General features: G+C 40.9%; 1 protein-coding gene across 2 annotated transcripts; it reads right to left on the bottom strand.

Moving 5' to 3' along the window:
- Positions 1 to 499: 499 nt before the first annotated feature.
- On the bottom strand, positions 500 to 19,262 carry TRNT1 (tRNA nucleotidyl transferase 1). Of its 2 annotated transcripts, none has more exons than XM_004738405.3 (8): positions 19,151 to 19,262; positions 17,960 to 18,135; positions 11,863 to 12,056; positions 8,367 to 8,505; positions 4,157 to 4,283; positions 2,610 to 2,803; positions 1,609 to 1,862; positions 500 to 1,426 (listed from the first exon to the last, which is right to left on the bottom strand). In XM_004738405.3, exons 2-8 carry the CDS (start codon positions 18,105 to 18,107, stop codon positions 1,172 to 1,174), a joined length of 1,311 nt encoding a protein of 436 aa, XP_004738462.1. In that variant the 5' UTR covers positions 18,108 to 18,135; positions 19,151 to 19,262; the 3' UTR covers positions 500 to 1,171. The 2 variants fall into 2 exon arrangements, with proteins under 2 accessions (XP_004738462.1, XP_004738463.1); XM_004738406.3 differs by lacking the exon at positions 19,151 to 19,262 and adding an exon at positions 18,605 to 19,058.
- Between the last annotated feature and the right edge of the window lie 1,601 nt (positions 19,263 to 20,863).

Below are 20,863 nucleotides of genomic sequence, written 5' to 3'. Positions count from 1 at the left end.
GAAGGGTGTATTCTCACAGTGTTCTATTTTGTTTACTAATACTGGCCAATAAAATTTTCATATATATAAAAGAAATGCATTTAACACTATTTTAAAATGGTTTTATAAGTAACAAAATAAGACCTCTGAAATACCTCTCTCTCTCTGCATACTTGTATTTAGAAATACAGATTCTCTGATTTTAGTGAGACTTAAATTACTAACTTGTCCCCACAAGGGACAGAGATGCTAGGACTGGCTACACAAAAAGTAAAATCAATTATAAAATGTCAGAATGTAACAGCTGAAATAATACTTGGCACTGTACACCCCTTTACCTACTGAAAGCACTTGGGGCTCAAGATTTTAAAAAACATACATACAAGTCTGGTCATAGATGTTTTAATGTAGGCCATATCTTTTTAATTTGTGAAAAAAATTAATGACTGAGGGTATAGAAGTGCTATTGCCGTATATAAATCTGATGTATACTGTCATATACCACATAAACACATTTATCTTCCAATTCCAAAGGGAATGTTTATTAAAATAAAAGGCTCAAGTGTAACTGTCAAGCCAGTCTTTCTCAGGCCTAGTATGCCTAAAGAAATCGTTGATAACAAAGGACGATATGGACTACGTACTAAAACTTAGAGACTGCTAGAACAGTTTTGGGTGTATGAATGCCAACCACCAGGGACATACCTGGTCTTTATAATTTTATACAGGATATTTTATTAGCTACTTTAAACACAATTTCATTTTGAAATTCAAGTAAGAATTGACACTTAAAGACAATGGTAAAATAATGTAGTTATTTCAACTGCAAACATCAAACACTTCTTTCTTAAAGACAGCACTTATGAAGATCAGTAATACGTTACCCTGGGGTGGGGGAGAGGGGACGCCTAGACAGATGAAGACAGGGGAAGCCAACTATACTATCACAGCAGGAGTTATTCCAAAAGAATCACAAGGTTCAAGGATATAAATGAGATTAAGAGGAGGTAGACTTGAGTTTACTGCCTGAAACTCACCACAGAAGACCTCTGTTGATCTGAAAAGGTCCTCTAAGCTGGTCTAAGCTGGCTTTCTTTCGCCTACATATTCAAGTCTCTTAAATCTCACAGAGAAGGGAGAGAAGAAAATCTAACCTTACCCCAAATTTTCTGCTATTGAGTGCCAGCTCTCATCAATTTTCACTCTTCTTTATGTAACTTAGGAGTTCATCTTTCTCCATTTGGTAGCCGCTTTTTTTCCACTGTTCTCGCAACTGCTGCAGCAGAGCCCCGATTTCTTTTCCTGAAGAAATGCCCACTTTTCTGATGTCATGCCCACTTACAGGAAATGGAGGAACGCACCACTGCTGCATCTGCTGCAGAAGACCATGCTCTCCCTGGTACTTCAGGAGCTCACATACGCGGGTGGTTGCATCAGATTCCCTAGCCTAAGAGCCAAAATCAGACATTTACTTCCAGCCACACGTTAGAATGCTTGCTATTGATCCTATCCTAAAATGCAAATAAATAACCGAGGTGAAATTTTTCATTTACAGTAAATGAAATCCACAGAACATACTGTGGGTCTTAGTGTTAATAATTAGTTCTGACCAAGCCTGTATATACTTACGTCTATAATGTAGTCTTGATAGGGTTTCAGTGGCTCTGAACTATCTGTTGCTTTAACTAAATCTTTCCTGTTTTTAACTATGAATATGCCAAGGTTCTTCTCTTCTTTTGAAATCTTCAACCTCAAATCCAATTTTGTGACATCATCCTGTACTTTGAATAATGAGGCCAAGAGAGTCATTGGCTTTGGTGAAAAACCATCAACATTTTTACTAACTTTGTTAAATTCTTCCAAACTTGCATTAGTAGGTAACCCTGGAAGGACAAAAAAATTTTTCACCAATTCTTACAGTAAATTTAATAAAACACACTCATATCCTCAACCAACCACGGTTATAGTATAGAAAATGCCCTGTCACTAGAACTCACCGGTTCAGTCTGATGCTCCATCTTAAAGGTTAACCACTGATAAACACTGCTGCGGATCCCTCCCACAGTGTCCCCAAAACCTAGAGAGTCCTAACACATGAGTGAACTACATCCAGAGGTCCGGAGGCAGTGGTGGTGGTGTCAGACTTGCAAGAGATGACTGCTCACTGATCTACTCTCACAGACCATCCACCCACCTCTACTACCATTCAAAAACTGTATTTGACATACCCCCAAGTTTCTGAAGTGTGCTTCAGCATAGATCACTGTTCTTTCTGAATATATTTATTAATTTCTATGTATGTCACTCTTTAAGTGCTCTACATGTATTCACTCACTGAATCTTTCATCCCTTCTCTTAGACAGATGCTGTTACCTTCACACCCCTTTTTTAGATTCAGCAACTAATAATCGAGGAACTAATCCAAACCACAGAGCTGATATGTGGCAAAGCATCATCCAAAACCAGGTCTGACACAGAAGGCCACTGTGTCCCACCCCTAACCCCAAAGTTTATCTTATTTTAAAATACTGCATTTCTCCTTTTGTATTAGTCAAACATTTTTCCCTATGAAATTTTAAACCAGATGTTTCACTGTGAGAAACTCAAATACTTTATAACTTGGCTCTCACCTATGTAAGGAGCCACATCAAGGTCATAGATGAGGTGAATCAAATGATTTACATGGTTACCAATAAGAATTTTTTTCAGTTCAACCCAAATCCTCTCTCCTGATATTCCAGCCAAGCCTTTTGCATTTTCTGCAATTGCTTCCAAAGTCTCAGGATCATGGTCACCAGGTTTGTCTACAATTCTCCCGTAAAACCTGCAAAACAAAATTCTCATGCCATGTTATCTCTATGTTGGCATATCACCAGAAAAATCTCATTTTGCATTTTACTGGTACTATTCTATACATCTAATATGAGACAACACAGATGATTTAGGTTTAGGAGGGGCTTTAGACATCTGTTTAATTCCTTACCTTTTTGCTCCCAGATGACAAAATCTGGGAGCCAATAAAATTTAAACTAGCATGAACTAGAACCCTCTGCTCACTTTCATTTCCAAATGAGTGACTGAGACATTTAGAACGGCCATCAAATGTACTTCCTAAAACTGGTACCCTTACTGGAGAAATAATGCAGAACATTCTTGGAAAGCCTGGGATGCCATCAATGGAACAGCGTGTACAAAGCTTACTTGTCTATGCCCATCGGTATTTTGAATGAAGAGTTTCAAATAGGACTGATCTAGCTGCACAGAGTGTATTTCTAGCAATCTCGGAACTGGAAGCCTTAACGTATGCCTCTACTAACACTCATCTTTAAAATTCAGTTCATTAATAATGTAGATTAAATGACAGTAACTATGGATGTCAGTCTGTGTTCTGTTATCTGCAAGAGTGTTACAAGTACTCAAATTTAAGGGAACAGCACTGGGGTGCCTGGGTGGCTTGGTCAGTTAACCATCTGCTTCTGGATCAGGCCATGATCCCAGGGTCCTGGGATGGAGCCCCAAGTCAAACTCCCTGCTCAGCAAAGGAGTCTGCTTCTCTCTCCCTCTCACTCCAATAAATAAATAAAGGACAAGCATTTACTGACAAAATATGTAGGCTCCATTACAAAATATTCTAAATATGATCCTAACCAGTGAAAAATACGAGACATAAACTAGCCAGTCAGAATCATTTTTAAAAAGGGTTACAGCTCAGAGTTTAAAAATCAGTGCTACCCACAACATCATCCAAATTTATTTCATGCTTTTAGCAAGCTCATCTAAGAGTTACCCATGACCACCTAAAACTGTAAGCCATATAAAGGCAAAGGCACTCATTCCTCCATATTCAAAGCACCCAGCAAGTGGCTGGCCTACGGTAAATACTTAGATCTATGTAATGAATGATCAGTGCAGGAAAAAAAATGGACATTTAAAAAATGATTTAAAGCTGAATTTTATACAAGACCATCACAGAATGGAGTATCTGTGTTTTGGGGGAAAAAATAATAGGAAATATCAAAGTACTATCTCACAGGTCACAGTTTACTAATCAGTCTATCAGAGACAGATATTTGGGATGTCTCCATGTTGTACTGTGACCTACGCATTTCACATGATTGGAATTGTGCTCTGGGATATTAAAATCTGTATTACTGAAGTATTTTTTAAAAATTCTTACCGGAAATATCTTAAAATTCGAAGATAATCTTCTTGTATCCTCTGTTTAGCATGTCCAACAAATCTAACTTTCTTATTTTTTAAATCTTCATAACCATTGAAGTAGTCAAATAAGGTACCATCAAAACCTATTCATTAAAAAAAAAAAAAGGGAGAGATCACTGTTAGCAAATAGGAGCTGGAAAATAAAATTCTCTTTTAAAAACTATTACAAACGACTGGGCGCCTGGGTGGCTCAGTGGGTTAAAAACTATTACAAACAGTAAAAACTAAGTGAAGAGTTACAAAGTTAAAATACAGACATGAACACCATTCATAAATATCCACTATCAAATGAAGACATAATGAAATAAAAGGCTGTATTCACAACAGCAACTAAAAAGGTAATACCCAGAAGTGAAATGAATTGGTGTGGAGACACCAAACAAGCTGATTTTCAAGTTAATATGGGAAAATAAACAAGAAGAATCAAATAATCTGGAAAAAAAATAAATAGCAAAAAGAATCTGGAAGAACTAAACAATAAACCATGGGGGGGGGAAGAATTTATGATGTTAGAATGGGGGAAACCTTTCAAAATATAGAGTTAATTCTTAAACACGGGTTTGCACTCTATGGGCTCACTGAGAGGTAAATTTCTTTTTTCCTGAAGATTATATTTTTATTGGAGAGAGCAAGATGAGCACAATGGGCAGGACTGGGGGGCTGAGGGGGGTGGTGGGGAGAAGCAGGCTTCCTGCTGAGCAGGGAGCCCAATTCAGGGCTTGAGCCCAGGATGCCGGGATCATGACCTGAGTTAAAGACAACACATTTAACCAACTAAGCCACCCAGGTGTGCATGAGCGCACTCACGTGTGTGTGTTTTTTGTTTTCTTTTTTTAACAAGACTATAGATGTTTTTTCTCTTAATTTTTCCTAACATTTTCTTTTGTCTAGATTGCTTTATAGTAAGAAAGCAGTGTATAATGCATACAACACACAAAGTTTGTATTAATCGATTGTTTCTGTTATCAGTAAAGCTTCCTACCAATAGTGGGCTATTAGTAATTAAGTGGCGGGGGGAGTCAAAAATTAATATGCAGATTTTATTCTACTTGGGGCTTTACCAAGAAAACACACACACACACACACACACACCCCACACCAGAACCTTAAAAGAAACAATCCAACCACCTAAACATCAAGTATGTCTGCATGGCAAGAACCATCATAATGAAAAGCATAAAATAACTGACATACTGAGAAAAATATTCAAGTCAATATAGAATCAAATACCTAACTTCCCTAATATACAAAAAGCTCTTATAAACAAAATACCATATATAAATAGAAGAATTAGCTAGGAGACATAAACACCTTTAAAAATGCAGATTTTTTTGGAGCACCTGGGTGGCTCAGTTGGTTAAAGCTCAGGTCACAATCTTGGAGTTGTGGAATCAAGCCCCTGTGGCTCTGCACTTAGCTCGGTGTCTGCTCAAGATTCTGTGTAAGATCCTCTCCCTCTCCATACCATTCAACCATCCAGGTGGGGAGGTTGGTGATCCCAAGAGATACTGCCACTACTACTGAAAAACAACTATGCAACTGAATTGTTTCAAGTTCAATGCTCTTTGATAACCCAAATGCAGAATACTAGTAAGCTCAGGCTTAACACTTCCCAAACTGATTTATATGGCATCTTGATATGTATAGCAAACTTAAAAGGCTCCAAATTCAAAGAAAGAACAGAAAAAGGGAGGGTGGAGAGGAAATAGGCAAAAATATGATTACAAAGTAGCAACTATATGTGGTATATCTGTTTCTTAATGATAAGACTGGACTCTCCCTGCTGAGCATGGAAGTACTAAAGTCATTTTCAGTGAAAAAACAAAAATTTTTGCAGGAAATTAAAAAACAAAAAACAGGGGCACCTGGGTGGCTCAGTGGGTTAAAGCCTCTGCCTTCAGCTCAGGTCATGATCTCAGGGTCCTGGGATGGAGCCCCGCATCGGGCTCTCTGCTCAGCAGCAAGCCTGCTTCCTCTTTTCTCCCTCTCTGTCTACTTGTGATCTCTGTCTGTCAAATAAATAAATAAATAAATCTTTAGGAAAAAAAAGATAAGACAGGAGCAAGGTTCGCGAAGCAAAGTAACCAGAAATGCCAGAACTCGTAATGCTTCATCCAGTAAGGCTTGAAAAAAGCCTTGACAGAAAAATGGGTTGAAAGTTAAAATTAGTGAGAATATCCTATCCGTGTGCACTTTGTTTTTTGCTTTGAATAGCACTTTCAAAATATGGTGCATAAAAATAAGAAATAAAGTTGAGCTGCTAAGAATAATGTCGTGGTTAAGAATGTGACCTCCGGAGCCAGGATGCTTAAGTTGGAATCCTAATTCTGCAATCTACCAGCTGCACAACTTTAAGCCAATTACTGTGGGTTAAACAGCAGTATGTGCGTCATAGGGATGCTGGGAAGATTAAATTTCTGTGATGTGCTTGTGCCAGTGCCTGTCACATTATAAGGGCTCAGCAAATGTTAGAAAACAGTAGTAGCACTAAGAATAGCTTTTATTTCTATCAAGCAGTATACTAGAAAGGAATATGAGCTTCTCTCTTTTAGTTAGATATGCTTAGGAGAAGCCAGTTTGCAAATTTTATACACTGCACTAGCTAGAGCAGTTCACCCTTAGTGAGAATGAGCTAAGATGAAATAAACATATGCAGTTTGGTCACATAATGAGAGAAAACACTGCCCCAACTGGGCTTCCTCTGGTCCTAAATCACCTAGTCTTTGGAAATCCAAGTTCCAATCATGGCAGTCTGTGACTTGAGCTGAGCTCCTTAAAATCTCAGCCTATTTCCTCATCAAATGGATTTAATATGAAATGAAGTTTTTCTGACAGTTCAATGCGATAAAGTGTATCAAGTAACGGAGAACCTAGTAGCTGCTCTAGAAACGCATCATTAATGCAGTTAGCAAGAGATGCCCATCTTGGCATACAACCCCCTTCTCCATCCCATGAAGCAAATCCTATTTACAGGTTTTCCCCCACTGTCTTCAAGTTCATTTAAGGCCACATCCCCTTTATAAAAGACCTATATTAATACCTGTTTTTGCTAACCAAAAGAAATCTGGAAGAGGATTTTCATTGTGATGACAGAGTAATCGTTTCCACACCTTACACCATCTTCAACTTGAAAGTGGTTACTAACACAGGATACTTTTGGGTAGCAAGGAACCTGTCCTTCATCCTTTGATTATTACAGTTGCCACAACTATGTTATGAAGAGTGGTTGCTTCAGCTCTCTTTTCTAATCCAAAGTCTTAAACACAAAGGGCTTGACTACAATTTAAAGGACAAAAAATAATGCTTCAATAAAGCACTAACTTAATTCACCTATTATGAATCTCAAATTTTTTAACAAAAAAAAAATCAAGTTGAGATAATAAATGGGTTTTCTCTTGCATGCCAACTCTGATTACAGGTGATTCCTAAAATGCAATGCTATGAAAGAATCTGACCTTGTGTCTAGGCACAGCAACAGAAAAGATTCTGAGGTCATTCATAAGTGTGGCCATGGGCACCAGAAAAGAGGAAAGAAAGCCTAGGGTGAGCATGCACGAAAGACAGAGCAATGGAGAATGATATGGGGGAATGTATGTGGGTGCATTTTTCTTACCTAAAATGTTAACCATTTTTAGATGCAATTAGTAAGTGGACACAGAATGTGTACATGTGCCAGGCACTGTTCTGAAGACCTAACATTATTAACACCTTTAATCCCCATGACAGCCTTGCAAAGGAAGCAGATATTAGCATCCTCAGTTTACAGCCAGTGAGGCAGAGTCAGAATCTGAACCCTGGGTTCAGAACTCTGGCTCTTGACTCATCTTTTAACCCATATGCTACACTCTCAGATGAAACTAATGCAACCTCTCAGGTTGGAGAACATTTCTAGGATGCAGATTCACTTGAAAAGGAGGCTTTCAGCGGCACCTGGGTGGTACAGTCAGTTAGGCATCCAACTCTTGGTTTCTGCTCAGGTCATGATCTTGGGGTCGTGGGATTGTACCCCACAATGGGCACCTCACCCAGAACAGGCTCAGCTTGGGATTCTCTCTTTTTTGCCCTCTGTATGTCACCCTGCTCTCTCTTACATAAATAATCTTTACCCAAAAAAAAAAAAACCGCTTTCAGAAAGATTAGATTAAAACATTATCTCCAGATATTACCTAAAAACATGGAATTTATAGTGAGATCTCTGCGTTCAGCATCTTTTTGCCAATCAGTTGTGAATTCTACCTCAGCATGTCTTCCATCAGTGACAACATCAATCCGCAGTGTAGTAATTTCAAAATTTTCTTCATGAAGCTGTAATGAAATGTTTTTTAATTAGTTTTTAAGTATCACTGGATGAGTTGAAAAAAAAAAAAATGAGTCCTGACATGTGTATCTTCTTTCCTTTAAAAGTCACCTAGTGCACATATATTCTGAAACAGAAAGAAACCCACAATATTCAAGTAGATCCAAAGAATATTTTTTAACAAATAAATCCATCTCAATTAAAAAGGATGAGTCTGACATTAAGAAAAAATGACAACTCTTAACAAATGTTGTGACAGAGAATGGAAGAGGCCCTCAAAACGTGTACTTTAGGCTACTCTGAAATAGTTAATAGCTCCAGTTTGCAAAGAGCTGAATTCAATTTACAACAAATACCACTGAGCAAAGGACTGATAGAAGAAGAAATATGAACCACTAAAACCTTCTGCAATTCTTTTACTGGTAACCATCAATGATGTTGAAATAAAGTAATATATTTATCATGGGAAGAGAGATGAGCTTCAGCTGGCAAAAGCTGAGTAGCTTCAGGACAGATGACATATATGCTGAGCCCTGAAAACTAGTAGGTGCCAGGGTGGCTCAGGTGGTTGGGCAGCTGCCTTCAGCTCAGGTCATGATCCTGGAGTCCCAGGATAGAGTCCCACACCGAGCTCCCCGCTCAGCGGGAGTCTGCTTCTCCTGACCCTCCCCCCTCTCATGCTCTCTCTCTCTCCCTCATTCTCTCAAATAAATAAATAATCTTTAAAAAAAGAAAGAAAGAGAAAGAAAACTAAGTAGGATCTGCACATGCACATGTGGAAAGAGTATTTCAATGAAGAGAAAAGATGACCAAAGGCATATGGAGAGAAAGAGGGATATATGCACAAGAAGTACTGCTGATAAATAGCATGTTAGCATTTAAGGGTAGACACCAAAGATTTTTACGTGCCACTGAGGAATTTGGAATCTCCTCAATAGGAACTGAAAGCTAATAATGATCACTTTAAGTCTGTTCTAGAACTCCCCTCAATCTCATTTCTTTTCTGGAAACAAGTTAGAGCTCACTACAGGGTTCTAGAACTCAAGAATTTGAAGCACAACTTTTCTCTAAAGGTAAGTAGTAAGAAAAGGATTTGAAATACGGAAGACTAAAAAAAAAAAAAAGAAATACGGAAGACTGAAAATCCCTGTAGGAAACAGACCCCTGGAATGTCTCCCTTATCCAGGCAGAGAACCACAGATTAACTCAGCAGAAAGACTGAACTATAGTCACAATTTGGGACACCAGATACAGATGATGGTAGGAGTGAAGTACCACAATGAAAACAAGATAAAGTGAAAAAAAATCAACAAGACCCTCATTCTCTTTCCCCTCTTGGTTTCTCAAATGCTAATAACCTGGCTTGTTCTAACCTGAATGACACTCAAGGATTCCCCGGATTTCCCCTAAAGGGAAAGGCCTGCTGATACTAAATTGGTGATTCCATAACTGGCTGACATTTCCTACACAAAATTACAGTAAAGTTCTCAAGTCACTTTACAAACACCAAAGGCTCACCCAAACTTAAGAAGAGAACCAAACCCATTTAGGGAAAGCCAACAGGAAAGACAGAAAAAGCTCAGAGGAAAGAGAGACAGGGTCAAAGTAACTGTAACTAAAGGAAGTAAGATAATGCATCTGAAACAAGAAGAGAGGAAGTTTTCAAAAGAAATATTCTGAGAAACCCCTCTTAAAAATGTTAAAAATAGGGGCGCCTGGTTGGCTCAGAGGGTTAAAGCCTCTGCCTTCAGCTCAAGTCATGACCCCGGCGTCCTGGGATCGAGCCCCGCATCGGGCTCTCTCCTTAGTAGGGAGACTGCTTCCTCCTCTCTCTCTGCCTGCCTCTCTGCCTACTTGTGATCTCTCTCTGTCGAATAAATAAATAAAATCTTTAAAAAAAAAATGTTAAAAATAGCAAAGGCTACAAACATAAGAGACTGGATGACGAAGTTAAGGCAATCTCTTGGAAAGTAAAATAAAGATACGAATATAAAATAGGAGAGGGGCGCCTGAGTGGCTCAGTCAGTTAAGTGACTGACTTTCAGCTCAGATCATGATCTCAGGGTCCTGGGATCAAGCCCCTAAGACTCCGAGCACAACAGGGAGTCTGTTTCTCCCTCTTCTTCTGTCCCTCCCCACTGCTTGTGCTCATCCTCTCTCAAAAGAATTTAAAAAATCCTTAAATAAATATAAAATAGGAGACAAAAAATAAAACCAGAAGATCAGTCCCCGTGGTCCAACATCCAACATCACAGTAGATTCCAAAGGTGAAGACCCTGAGCAAAGGGGACAGAATTACAAGAGGATCACAAAAAGGCTCACTAAGTGTCCCTGATGCAAAAACACATCCAAACCAAAGCACAACATCTCAAATTATTAACACTACCTAAAAAGATCACAAAGTCTTCCTAAAAGCGGTGGAGGGGCTCTGGTCTCTGAGGAGAAATCGGAATGAGCTCCGACTTCCCAGAGGCAGCACTGGCAGGTGGGAAACAAAGGCTTTCCATTTCTGAGTGAAAATGATCGCCAGCCTGGAATTCCACAGCCAATAAAACGATCAGACCAGTGTGAAGGTAAAATAAAAATATCGGCAGACATGCAAGGCTTTTTCAGGTTTCAGATGATTAAAATGAGAGTCATAAATAAATTAACAAACAAATAAACAAAGAAAGAAAGAAAACAAGAAAAATTATCACATAGGACTCGAGGACCAGGAAGTCTAACAAGGAAGAGGCCAGGAAATTCCCGGGATCTGGTGCCGGCCAATCTCAGGGCGAGGAATGCTGAGCTGGCCCACAGCACGCACATGTGAGAAAAGAGAAGGCGCCAGGTGAGGTGTCTCAAAACATGGGAACTGAAACTTGATGGGTTTCGGCTACTGAGAGGAACTTTACAGAGTACAGGAATGAATTAGTGGCCCACAGAGAGCTACAGAAGAGAAAAATGCTGCCAAGTGCAGGGAAAAGCAAAATCACCTAAGAAAGACATGCAGGCACGATACACTTCATAATCCAGCTGTAAGCAATACAGTCCTAAGTGAAAACAATGAACACGAATTCGACCAGACACGCCGGTCCAAGCATAGTGCAGCAAGTCAGCACATAACTGGGAAATGTGAAGCAAAGACCAACACTGCAGCACAGAAACGACTTTCTTAGAAATGTGCGGCTCACAGGTAAGTACGATGGAAACGGATGGAAAGCAGCTGTAGCAAAGGAGGACGCAGGGTGTACGAGGGAGGAGAGACGGACACATTTTTAGTCGTTTTTTGTCACTTGCTTTTTAAAACTAAACAAACACAAACACAGAAAACTTTTAAAAATTACAGAAAAGACAACATAATTGCTGTCAAACCTTCCACTCACCCTGGCAGTAATCGTTCCGTGCTTTTCTCCTTTGTTGTTTATCATACGAATACCCGCGGCCTGAAACATGTCCTTCATTTGAGCAGGGGTCGCAGTGGTAGCGAAGTCCACATCTTGAGGCTTGACTCCATTTAATAAATCCCTCACTGCTCCTCCTGCTATTCTTAACTCGTGATTTTCTTTGACAAATAATTCTGAAAGGAGAAAGAATATTTTTTACTTCAATTTATTTACGAATTACAGAAGTACAAGGTTTTCCCAATCTATTAGGAAGAGCAGAAATTATTTAACTGCGCCTTTCCATATAAAAATTAGAATAAGGCCCACAGAAATGAAGTTGACTTACCTAGAATAGAATGCCTCTCACAACTCTGAGAGCCGGGAATTTGCAGATTATTTTTCTTGCCACATTCAGAATATAATTTGGAATTATCTTCTGAATTATCTTCCACAACCCCCCCAGGTCACCGATACACATTTTAATTACAACCAAAAAGTGAGCAATTCTGCTTTTTCGCCAAGTATCTGTGCATACTTCAGAAATTTGAGGTGTTCTTAGACATATTTCCCTTTGTGTATTGATGCTGCGGCTACAATGTTCATGCATGAAACTATGACACTGTCAAACATTAGTCTATCGCCCCAGGTGTGATGATATTACCGCTAAGAATCCATCAAGAACTAATCTGCATACAGTGTTTATTTCTGCTCCTCTCTGAGCTCTAGAAAAGCCACAGGAAATCTAAAACTACTGTGAGGGCCCCAGTACAGGAGACCCAGAAGGGACTCCTCTAGGTACTAGAGAAGACAAAGTCCACTGTTAATTACTCACGACCAAAGGACAGCATATGGCACCCAGGGAGAATGACATCCAGGAACTGGCCTTATACAACCCCCTGAGCCTTGGTATTGCCACAAACTGGCCTGGCACCCACAGTCGGGCCCTGCTGTTCTCCTGTTGAACACAATGTCAGAGAACATCCACGTCAGACAAGCTCGGTAACCATGACAGATCGGTTAAAAGAGGACAACTAGTAATCATGTCTAAACACAGGAGACATGAACACTGTCACGGACACCACCTTATGACAATTAATATGTGTGACTTATTTACCCATCGGTTAACAGATCATAGAGCTGTGTTCTCATCTTCTCACCTAAAAGGTGAGAAAGCAGAGAGCCATGTTCTCACCTTCTAGGTAAGAATCAAGATACCCATCACAGATTTATCCTTGAGTCCTGATACCACCAAACCCACAGGAAAACTGTACATCTTACACCTGCCCCAACACAGAATACAAGCACAGACCTACAAGAAATCCTTTCTAAAAACCTTCGGCTGAGATACTCCAACGTTCTCCATGGTCAGTATTCTCCCTCACTGAAAGGACTAATAACTCACCTGGTCTCTAGCTGGAGGGCACTGATCTGAGCACTGAGGGAAATACATCAGAGTTCTGGCATCCCTAATCACAAGCCTCCATCCCTACCCGTAATCTGTGCTTATTCATCCTCTTCCTGTTCTTCCTAAACCTTCAGCCCAACTCTGGAGACTACCTAAAATGATCTGTTACTAAGTAACAAAGGCTCCCTCCCTCCACCTTCTGCCCTTAAATTTTTAGCTGTCCCAGACCACCCTAAGTCCTGTCCAAGAGCATGTGTTCTTTCCTCTCATTCCACATTTCTACTCAAGTCCTACTGACTCTGTCTCTAGTAAGGGTTCTTGCATATAGGGTTCATGATCTCTTAAAATATAAAAACCATGTATGGTAGTAAGAAAAACAAAACAAAACAACAAAAAAAAGCCATGTGTGTTACTCCAGTTTTCATGAGATTTATAGAGGTCCATGACCAGTAAATTAAGGACTGCCAAAATGTTTCTGGACTCTATCCTCATTTTTCCCTAGTTCAGGGCTTCATCATCTCCTTCCTGAACAGGAGTGCTACACCAGCCCCCTGAAATCCCACTTCCACCGTCTAGACAGAGGGTTCTAAATCACTTGCTTCATTAGGCCATGCCTGTTGCTCTGACTACTCCCAGCACAATATCCACATTTCTGCAGAACATTATACCAGGGCTTCCTGACCCACTTCTGTCTCCTCTCACTAATCTCTGCATCACGCTTTACCCTCAAACTCTTCCTGTAGTTTCCCTCTCTAACTTCACTTGCACAGGTCACTTCACCCGAACACCTTCCCAACTTACTCACCTAGCGAACAGCTGGCCATGAAATGCCTTGGTGCACAACTCACACCAGAAAGACATTTTGCATGTCAGTCACCCATACCTAAATCGAACTTTCAGGAAATACTGTTACTTCATACCACACAATCTCATCGATTCCACCCTCTTTTCCCCCTTTTTTCTAATGCTGGTCATGACCACCCAACTGACTTTACGGTCCACTAGTAGGTTACTATCCACAATGAGAAAAACACTCATCTAGCTTATCCTTACTTATCTTTTGTGATTCAGGTTAGGAAGCCTCTCCTAATGTCCTAATGGTAGACCTAAATTAATCTCTTCTAAACTACTACAGAAGTCTTTTTTTTTTTAAGATTTTATTTATTTATTTGACAGACAGAGATCACAAGTAGCAGAGAGGCAGGCAGAGAGAGAGGAAGGGAAGCAGGCTCCCTGCTGAGCAGAGAGTCCGATGGGGGGCTTGATCCCAGGACCCTGGGATCATGACCTGAGCAGAAGGCAGAGACTTTAACCCACTGAGCCACCCAGGCACCCCCAGAAGCCTATTTTTTATGCATACTAATTATATTAAAATTACCTGTTCAGTCTCAGGGTAGAATACCTATCTCTCCCATCTTTACACCAACACAGCTCATGACGAAACCTAACTGTGATCTCCCCGCTTCAAAAAACATAAATAGATCAGAGTGACCCCACTGGAAAGCGTATTCTTTAAAGGTTTTCTTCCTTCACTACAGCAGGAAACTATTGTGAAATGCAAAAAATGACCAAGTCTTACATTCACTTGAACCTAGTTTAACAGGATAAAGAAGGTCAAGACTGAATACAAGATAACCTCTGTTTTAAGTCTCATGCTAACTCAACTAAAATAAAATTCTAAGTTCAAAGTCACCTAATAATTAGCTGCATTACACAGAGATCCAAAATTCTAAGTAATCTATTCATCATTTTGATTAGTCACACGGAAATGGATAACTATTTCCAAAAAACTCACAATTCTAACATTATAATACAACTGAGAAAGGCTATTAAGGCATATGTATGTGCCTGTGTGGAACAGCCATTAAAAATTGTAAATAATGACCTAGAAGAGTAGGAATTATCAAGCTTTTTCCTCAATTACTGGTATCTGCAATCTCACAGAAATCCACATTCCAATGATATACTCAGAAAAATAATACCTAGTACAGCTAAATTTAATTGTAAATGTAAGCCTGAGACTTAAGAAATGCATAATCTCATCATTCCAAACTATTAATAGTAAACCTTTGTAATTATCATCAGCAATCAAAAGGATATTATGTCAGAAAACTTCTATGATTGTCTTTTTTTTTAATTTACTTTTCAATCTAATTTTCATTAACTTCTTCCCTTTGTAATTTTGAATTTTAAGTTTTGGAGGCAGGGGATGCAGAAAGTAGAACTAAAATGGGAAGAACCATTTCACGTCATGACTACTACTACCAAAAAAGAAATGTTCTGTTCATGTTTCCAGGAGCTCCCAAACTTGAAGAGTGATCAGGTGTTCCTACTGTCCCCAAAGTAACTATGATGGCTTCATGACAGCACATACCAAAGCAGTTAAAAGCTAACCACTGAATGCTAATGCCCAGCCTTTCTTACACACCACAGCCAAGTGGCCGAAGAAGCCCTGGCTTGTCCAAACAATGTCTGAAGTTCAGTCTCATGTATAGAAAGGGGGAAAAATCCCCTATTCCCCTAGCAAGCCTCTACGATGTTGTCCTCAAGGAAAAGGAAAAATAAATTACACGAAATAAACTGACAACTTACAAAATCCTATACAGTGTACAGATAATCCACCCTCTTAGCTTCCCTAAGTCTTGCATTCTGGGAACTAATTTCACATGTGGCAAAGCAGCTACTAGGATTCGAGAACCGGTATAGTATTCAACTGCATAGCATCACCACACAATAGCCATCGTGTGTGTGTGTGTGTGTGTGTGTGTGTGTGTGAGTGAATTGTTTTCATGCAGAACACCTTGTTTTACCAGAATACGCAAGTCTTAGAAAGTAGCAAAAACCAGGTAAAACCAACTATGTGATTTTCTAACCGATGAGCTTTGCGCTTAAAGATTCCATTCTTGCCACTTCCGCTCTACCCTAAAAAAAGTCAACTTTAGAATATGTCCACGCTACCATTTGCCTGGCTTTGGAGGACAAGACCCTGCGGTAAAGAGATCTGTATCTTCCCACCATACTGAGTCTCTAAATCCATAGGATTTCACCTCTTAAGGCAGAGACAACTCCACTCTTGAGGTAAGGGTTAGTAAGCCAAATGAAAATGGTTAAAATAAAAGATGTTCAAAACCGATAGCAATCAATATCCAGAGCCTTGTTTCCAAAAGAAAAATGCAGAAGGACCTGAAACAGGCCACTAAGAGTTAATTACCTACATCCAAGCATTTGGCACCTTTCTTCCAAGAGGCCTCTTGCAACTGAAGATGAGAAGATTAGGAGCTGGGAAAGGCATATAAAGAAAGAACAAGCTTAAATCCAACTCAGATTTGAAGCTTCTCAACTTGTTCTGTTCTAACAGTAGGCACATGTAGTTACTGATCTGAGCACCTGAAATGTAGCGAGTCTGAATTAAAGATGGTGGATGCGCTAACCTCTAGATTTCAAGGACTTGCAAGGAAAGATGTGTAACAGCTCAATAATAATGTTTACATAAATTTATATTTAAATGATGATATCTTAAGTGATAAAATGAAATGCTATGTGAAAATAATTATTAAAATTAATTTCACCCAATTCTTTCTACCTTGAATGTGGTTACTAGAAAAGTATACATTGCACATGTGACTGGTATTTCCAGTGGACTGGAGTTTCTAGCATATTTCACTGTAATGACAACTCAGCATCAAGTATCAGCTTTAGACCCTCCACTTCAAAACCACATGAAGAATCTGTATGAATCAACAAGTTCTGGACCACTGACATGTATCTAAAAAAGCATCTAAATTCAGGAATAGAAAAGTAGCTCTGGGAATAAACTCATACAAGGAAAGTCAATTTAATGCCATGGTTCCTCCACCTTCTGTGCATCAGAATTAATGGAGTAGAGTTCCTATAAAAATTTATAGATGCCCATCCTCCCCAGAGATTCCAGTCCGGTAGGTCAGGGTGGGACCCCAGCATCTGCGTATTTTAAAAGCTCCCCAGGTGAACCTAATGCACAGCCTGGGTTGCCACTGTACCAGTCATGTTTCTAAACACAAATACCTTTATGTATTTCTGAAGGGTCCATAAAATACCACTGGCTTGGAAATGCAGCTGTGTGGCTACTTCAGCAACAGCACAGCTGATACTGAGGACCTAAGTAAGGAATGGTAAGACTGTGGCAAGCAACATGAAGCTGCTGTAATCAGGGACTTAGCTTAGGTCATTTCCTGTGCCCCTTCCAGTAAGTCTGGCATGTGCACAAAGGGAGGAGACTCCTATTTCCTTCTGCCTTCAGTTCACTCAGAAGGCATTTATGATCAGGAAGGACATATAGTTTGGTAGTTACAAGCTAGGTACTGAAAGCAGACTGCATAGCTCTCTAGTTATTATAAAAAATTTGGCATGTCCCTAAGCCTCTTTCCTCATCCACAAACAAGAAAAAAAAATGAATCTACTCATGAAGTTAATAGGCCCAATTCTGTAATGTATCTTTAAAGTAGTCAGCATAAGATACAAAAGAACCATGCTTTTTAACTGAAGTCACTGACTGACTCATGTCTGGCTATAGTTTTAGATTGCCTACAGTAAACCTTTCTTTCATTAGCTCCACAGCAAAACAAAAACAAAAACAGCCCTGAGTGTTGGCTAAAACACATTAAGCCTCCATTTCTTCCATTTCCAATGGAAGAAAGCATCCTAATCTCTCACCTGTCAGACTCTTCAATCCTTCTGTGAACAGTGACTGGAATTCTGGAGACTGCAGCTTCATTGTAAATAGATACTGCTTGAAAAGGCACAGCCTACTCCAACTACAGCTCAGTAATGGCCCGCGCCAGGGATTCAGGCACCTCAGCATCTGGGGGGCAGGGTCACCAACCGCACATCTACAAGACAAACACGCAGGTGCGATAATGAAATTTACAAGGGAAGGAAAACCGAGGAATATACTGCAATTCTATGTAACATCGGGGAGACCCTCGTCTCCCGTTCAGACGAAAACACTGAAACCAGTGACAATCTGAGACCAGATCTAGGCCTGTGGCTGGCGATGCAGTCTTGTACTCCGGAAGCACTTACTGCTAGAGTCGCGTTACGCATTTTACTATTACTCTCTGGAGCGATGGGTTTCAGTCAAAGCTTCAGGAGAGAGCAGGCTGCCAAGACCGGGGGTTGCAGAAAAGGAAACTCAAAACACGGCACATTCACGTTTGCCACTGTCCTTCCCCACTGGCACCGAAGATTATGTCCCAAGGGCATTTGCTAGGCACTAAAACATTTTCCCAAGCCTTGTCTTCCCGCCCGCTTTCTTCTCAACCACCATTCCTTCCCGTCCGGCCGGCTCCTGAGTCTCACCCACACTCTCCATGTGAAGTGGGTCTCCGTGAGGGACCAGCAAGATTTCAAGTGGCCCCTACGCAAGCCACTAGGGAGCCACTGCCTTTCGTGGGAAGCCCGTTTCAAAAAGCCGCGTTTCCCACCAGGGGGCGAGACGCGTCCTCCCCGCCCAGACCACGTGGGGAAGAAAACAGTGCTTCCAACTCCGCCTCAGATCAGAAAAACCCGCTGAGGACCCAGGCCTTGAAGTGGCGTGTCCCGCCCCTCACACCAGGTGCCCGACCGAACACCCTTAGTGAGAGCCCCGGGGGCCCGGCCACAAAGAACGGAAAGTGCCCGGGGAAGCCCTATGATTCAGCCTGCGGCCACTGGAACGCGGCAGGGACACGGCCCCACGACCTGCACGTCGAGCTCGGTTCCGCAGCGGAGAGCGCGCCTCTCACCGCCCCAGGCTCGCACCCTACCCCCACCAAGCGGCCCAGCGCGAGAGAAGGCTAGCCTCGCTCATCGCCCCGCTGCCCTCCCTGCGGCGCGCACCCGCACGCCCCCTGCGCCGCCGCTCACCAGCCCCGCAGCCGCCGCCGTCGCCGCCACCCCGCGCACTTCCGGACAGCGGACGCCGTAACGTCACCGCCGCGCGTCTGTCATCAGCGAATGGGGAAATCGCAGCGGGACGTGGGCGGGGCCCGAGTGGGCTCTCTCCACCCCTCCCGCCTCCCTATGACAGGGCTAGAGGCGGAGCGCGGGTTTTCCGCGCCTCCGAAGCCGGCGACCCTTCACCGCAGGCGGTGCTCCTGGGGAATTCGAGCCACTGGAGTCTTACTTCTTTTAACTACATCTCCCTACACCTCTCTCTTGCCCTGGGGTGGTCAAACGGCCACCTGCGTTTCATGCCTGTGTGATCTTGGACAAGTATCACTCTCTTCCTTTGTAAAATGAGGTCAATAAAACCTATTTCAGGGGGTGGCCAGGCCCTCATGTCATGTTACTTCCCAGCAAGCAGGGAATGCACAGAGAATGTTATTATTCTTGCCTGAGACACTTCGTCAAGACCTATGCAGAAGGTTTCGAACACACTACTTCTAAATTTAAGCCCTCTGGTTCCTTGGAATTAAGGGGCATATTTTATTTTCCCACATGGTTTTTGGCAAGTCTGAAGGCTACTGCAGCTACAAAGTGAAAAACTTGGATTTGATTCAGTTCTTTCATTGTTTCCAAGGCAGAGAAGAGTAAATAAAGTGGCAAAGGAGTAGAAGTAAAGCTCTAAATCCTTAAAAAGGCACATTTTCAATTAATTTACCCATTATCTTTAAAAACATAATAAAATAGGGGCACCAGGGTGGCTCAATAGATTAAGCATCTACCTGTGGCTCAGGTCATGATCCAAGGGTCCTGGGATGGAGCCCTGCGATGGTCGCCTTGCCCAGCAGGAAGTCAGGTTTTCCTGCTCCCCCTCCTCTGGCTCCTGCAGGCTCCCTCTCTCTCAAACAAATAAATAAAATATTCCAAAAATAAATAAAATAAAACCTGCATCATATGTTTTCAGAAGTATAGTCTTTTTAATAGCATTTTAATTTCCCTAAAATTTTCCCCCCAAAATTCATGTGCCATAGTATTTCTGTGATTTCCAATGATCACACCTCTTATCTTCAGGGCTACTAGGTATCCCATTTTGAGACGCACAGGACTATTTTTCCAAGTTGCTGTTCAGAGGCCAAGCATTGAATGAATCTACTCATTCAATGGAAATGAATATATTCATATATCCTAACTAGGCTGTCCAAGCAAAAAAAAAAAAATAGAGAGAATTCAATGTGAAAGAGCATAGACCCATAAACACACAGACTTTAACAAGATAAGAGAAGATGTTCTGGATAATTTTATGTCAAACAAATTTGACACTGAGGATGAAATGGACAAATTCTTTGAAACAGACCTTAAAACGCAAACAGAATGAAATTTAAAAATCTAAATCGTCCTTTACAATTAAAGCAAATGAAGTTTGTTCAACCAGCTTCCCACAAAGATAATTCCAGGCCCGGATGGTTTTAGTGGTCAAATTTATCAACCACTTAGAGAAGAAATAACACCAATCTTGCGAAATTTTTGTTCAGAAAATAGAAGGGAAAACAATTATCGTCTTATTTGGGGCCAGCATGACACTGATAACAAACAGATATAACTAAAAAAGAATTTATACATCAATATCCACATGAACCTAGAAACACATATATTTAATGAAATATTAGCAAACTGAATCCAGCAAACTGGATTTTG

This window comes from Mustela putorius, unplaced genomic scaffold, assembly GCF_011764305.1.
Source record: "Mustela putorius furo isolate JIRA1106 unplaced genomic scaffold, ASM1176430v1.1 tig00003850_pilon_pilon_pilon, whole genome shotgun sequence".
Taxonomy (NCBI): Eukaryota; Metazoa; Chordata; class Mammalia; order Carnivora; family Mustelidae; genus Mustela; species Mustela putorius.
The sequence above is the reverse complement of the archived record's forward strand: the minus strand, read 5'-3'. Positions and strand labels throughout refer to the sequence as shown.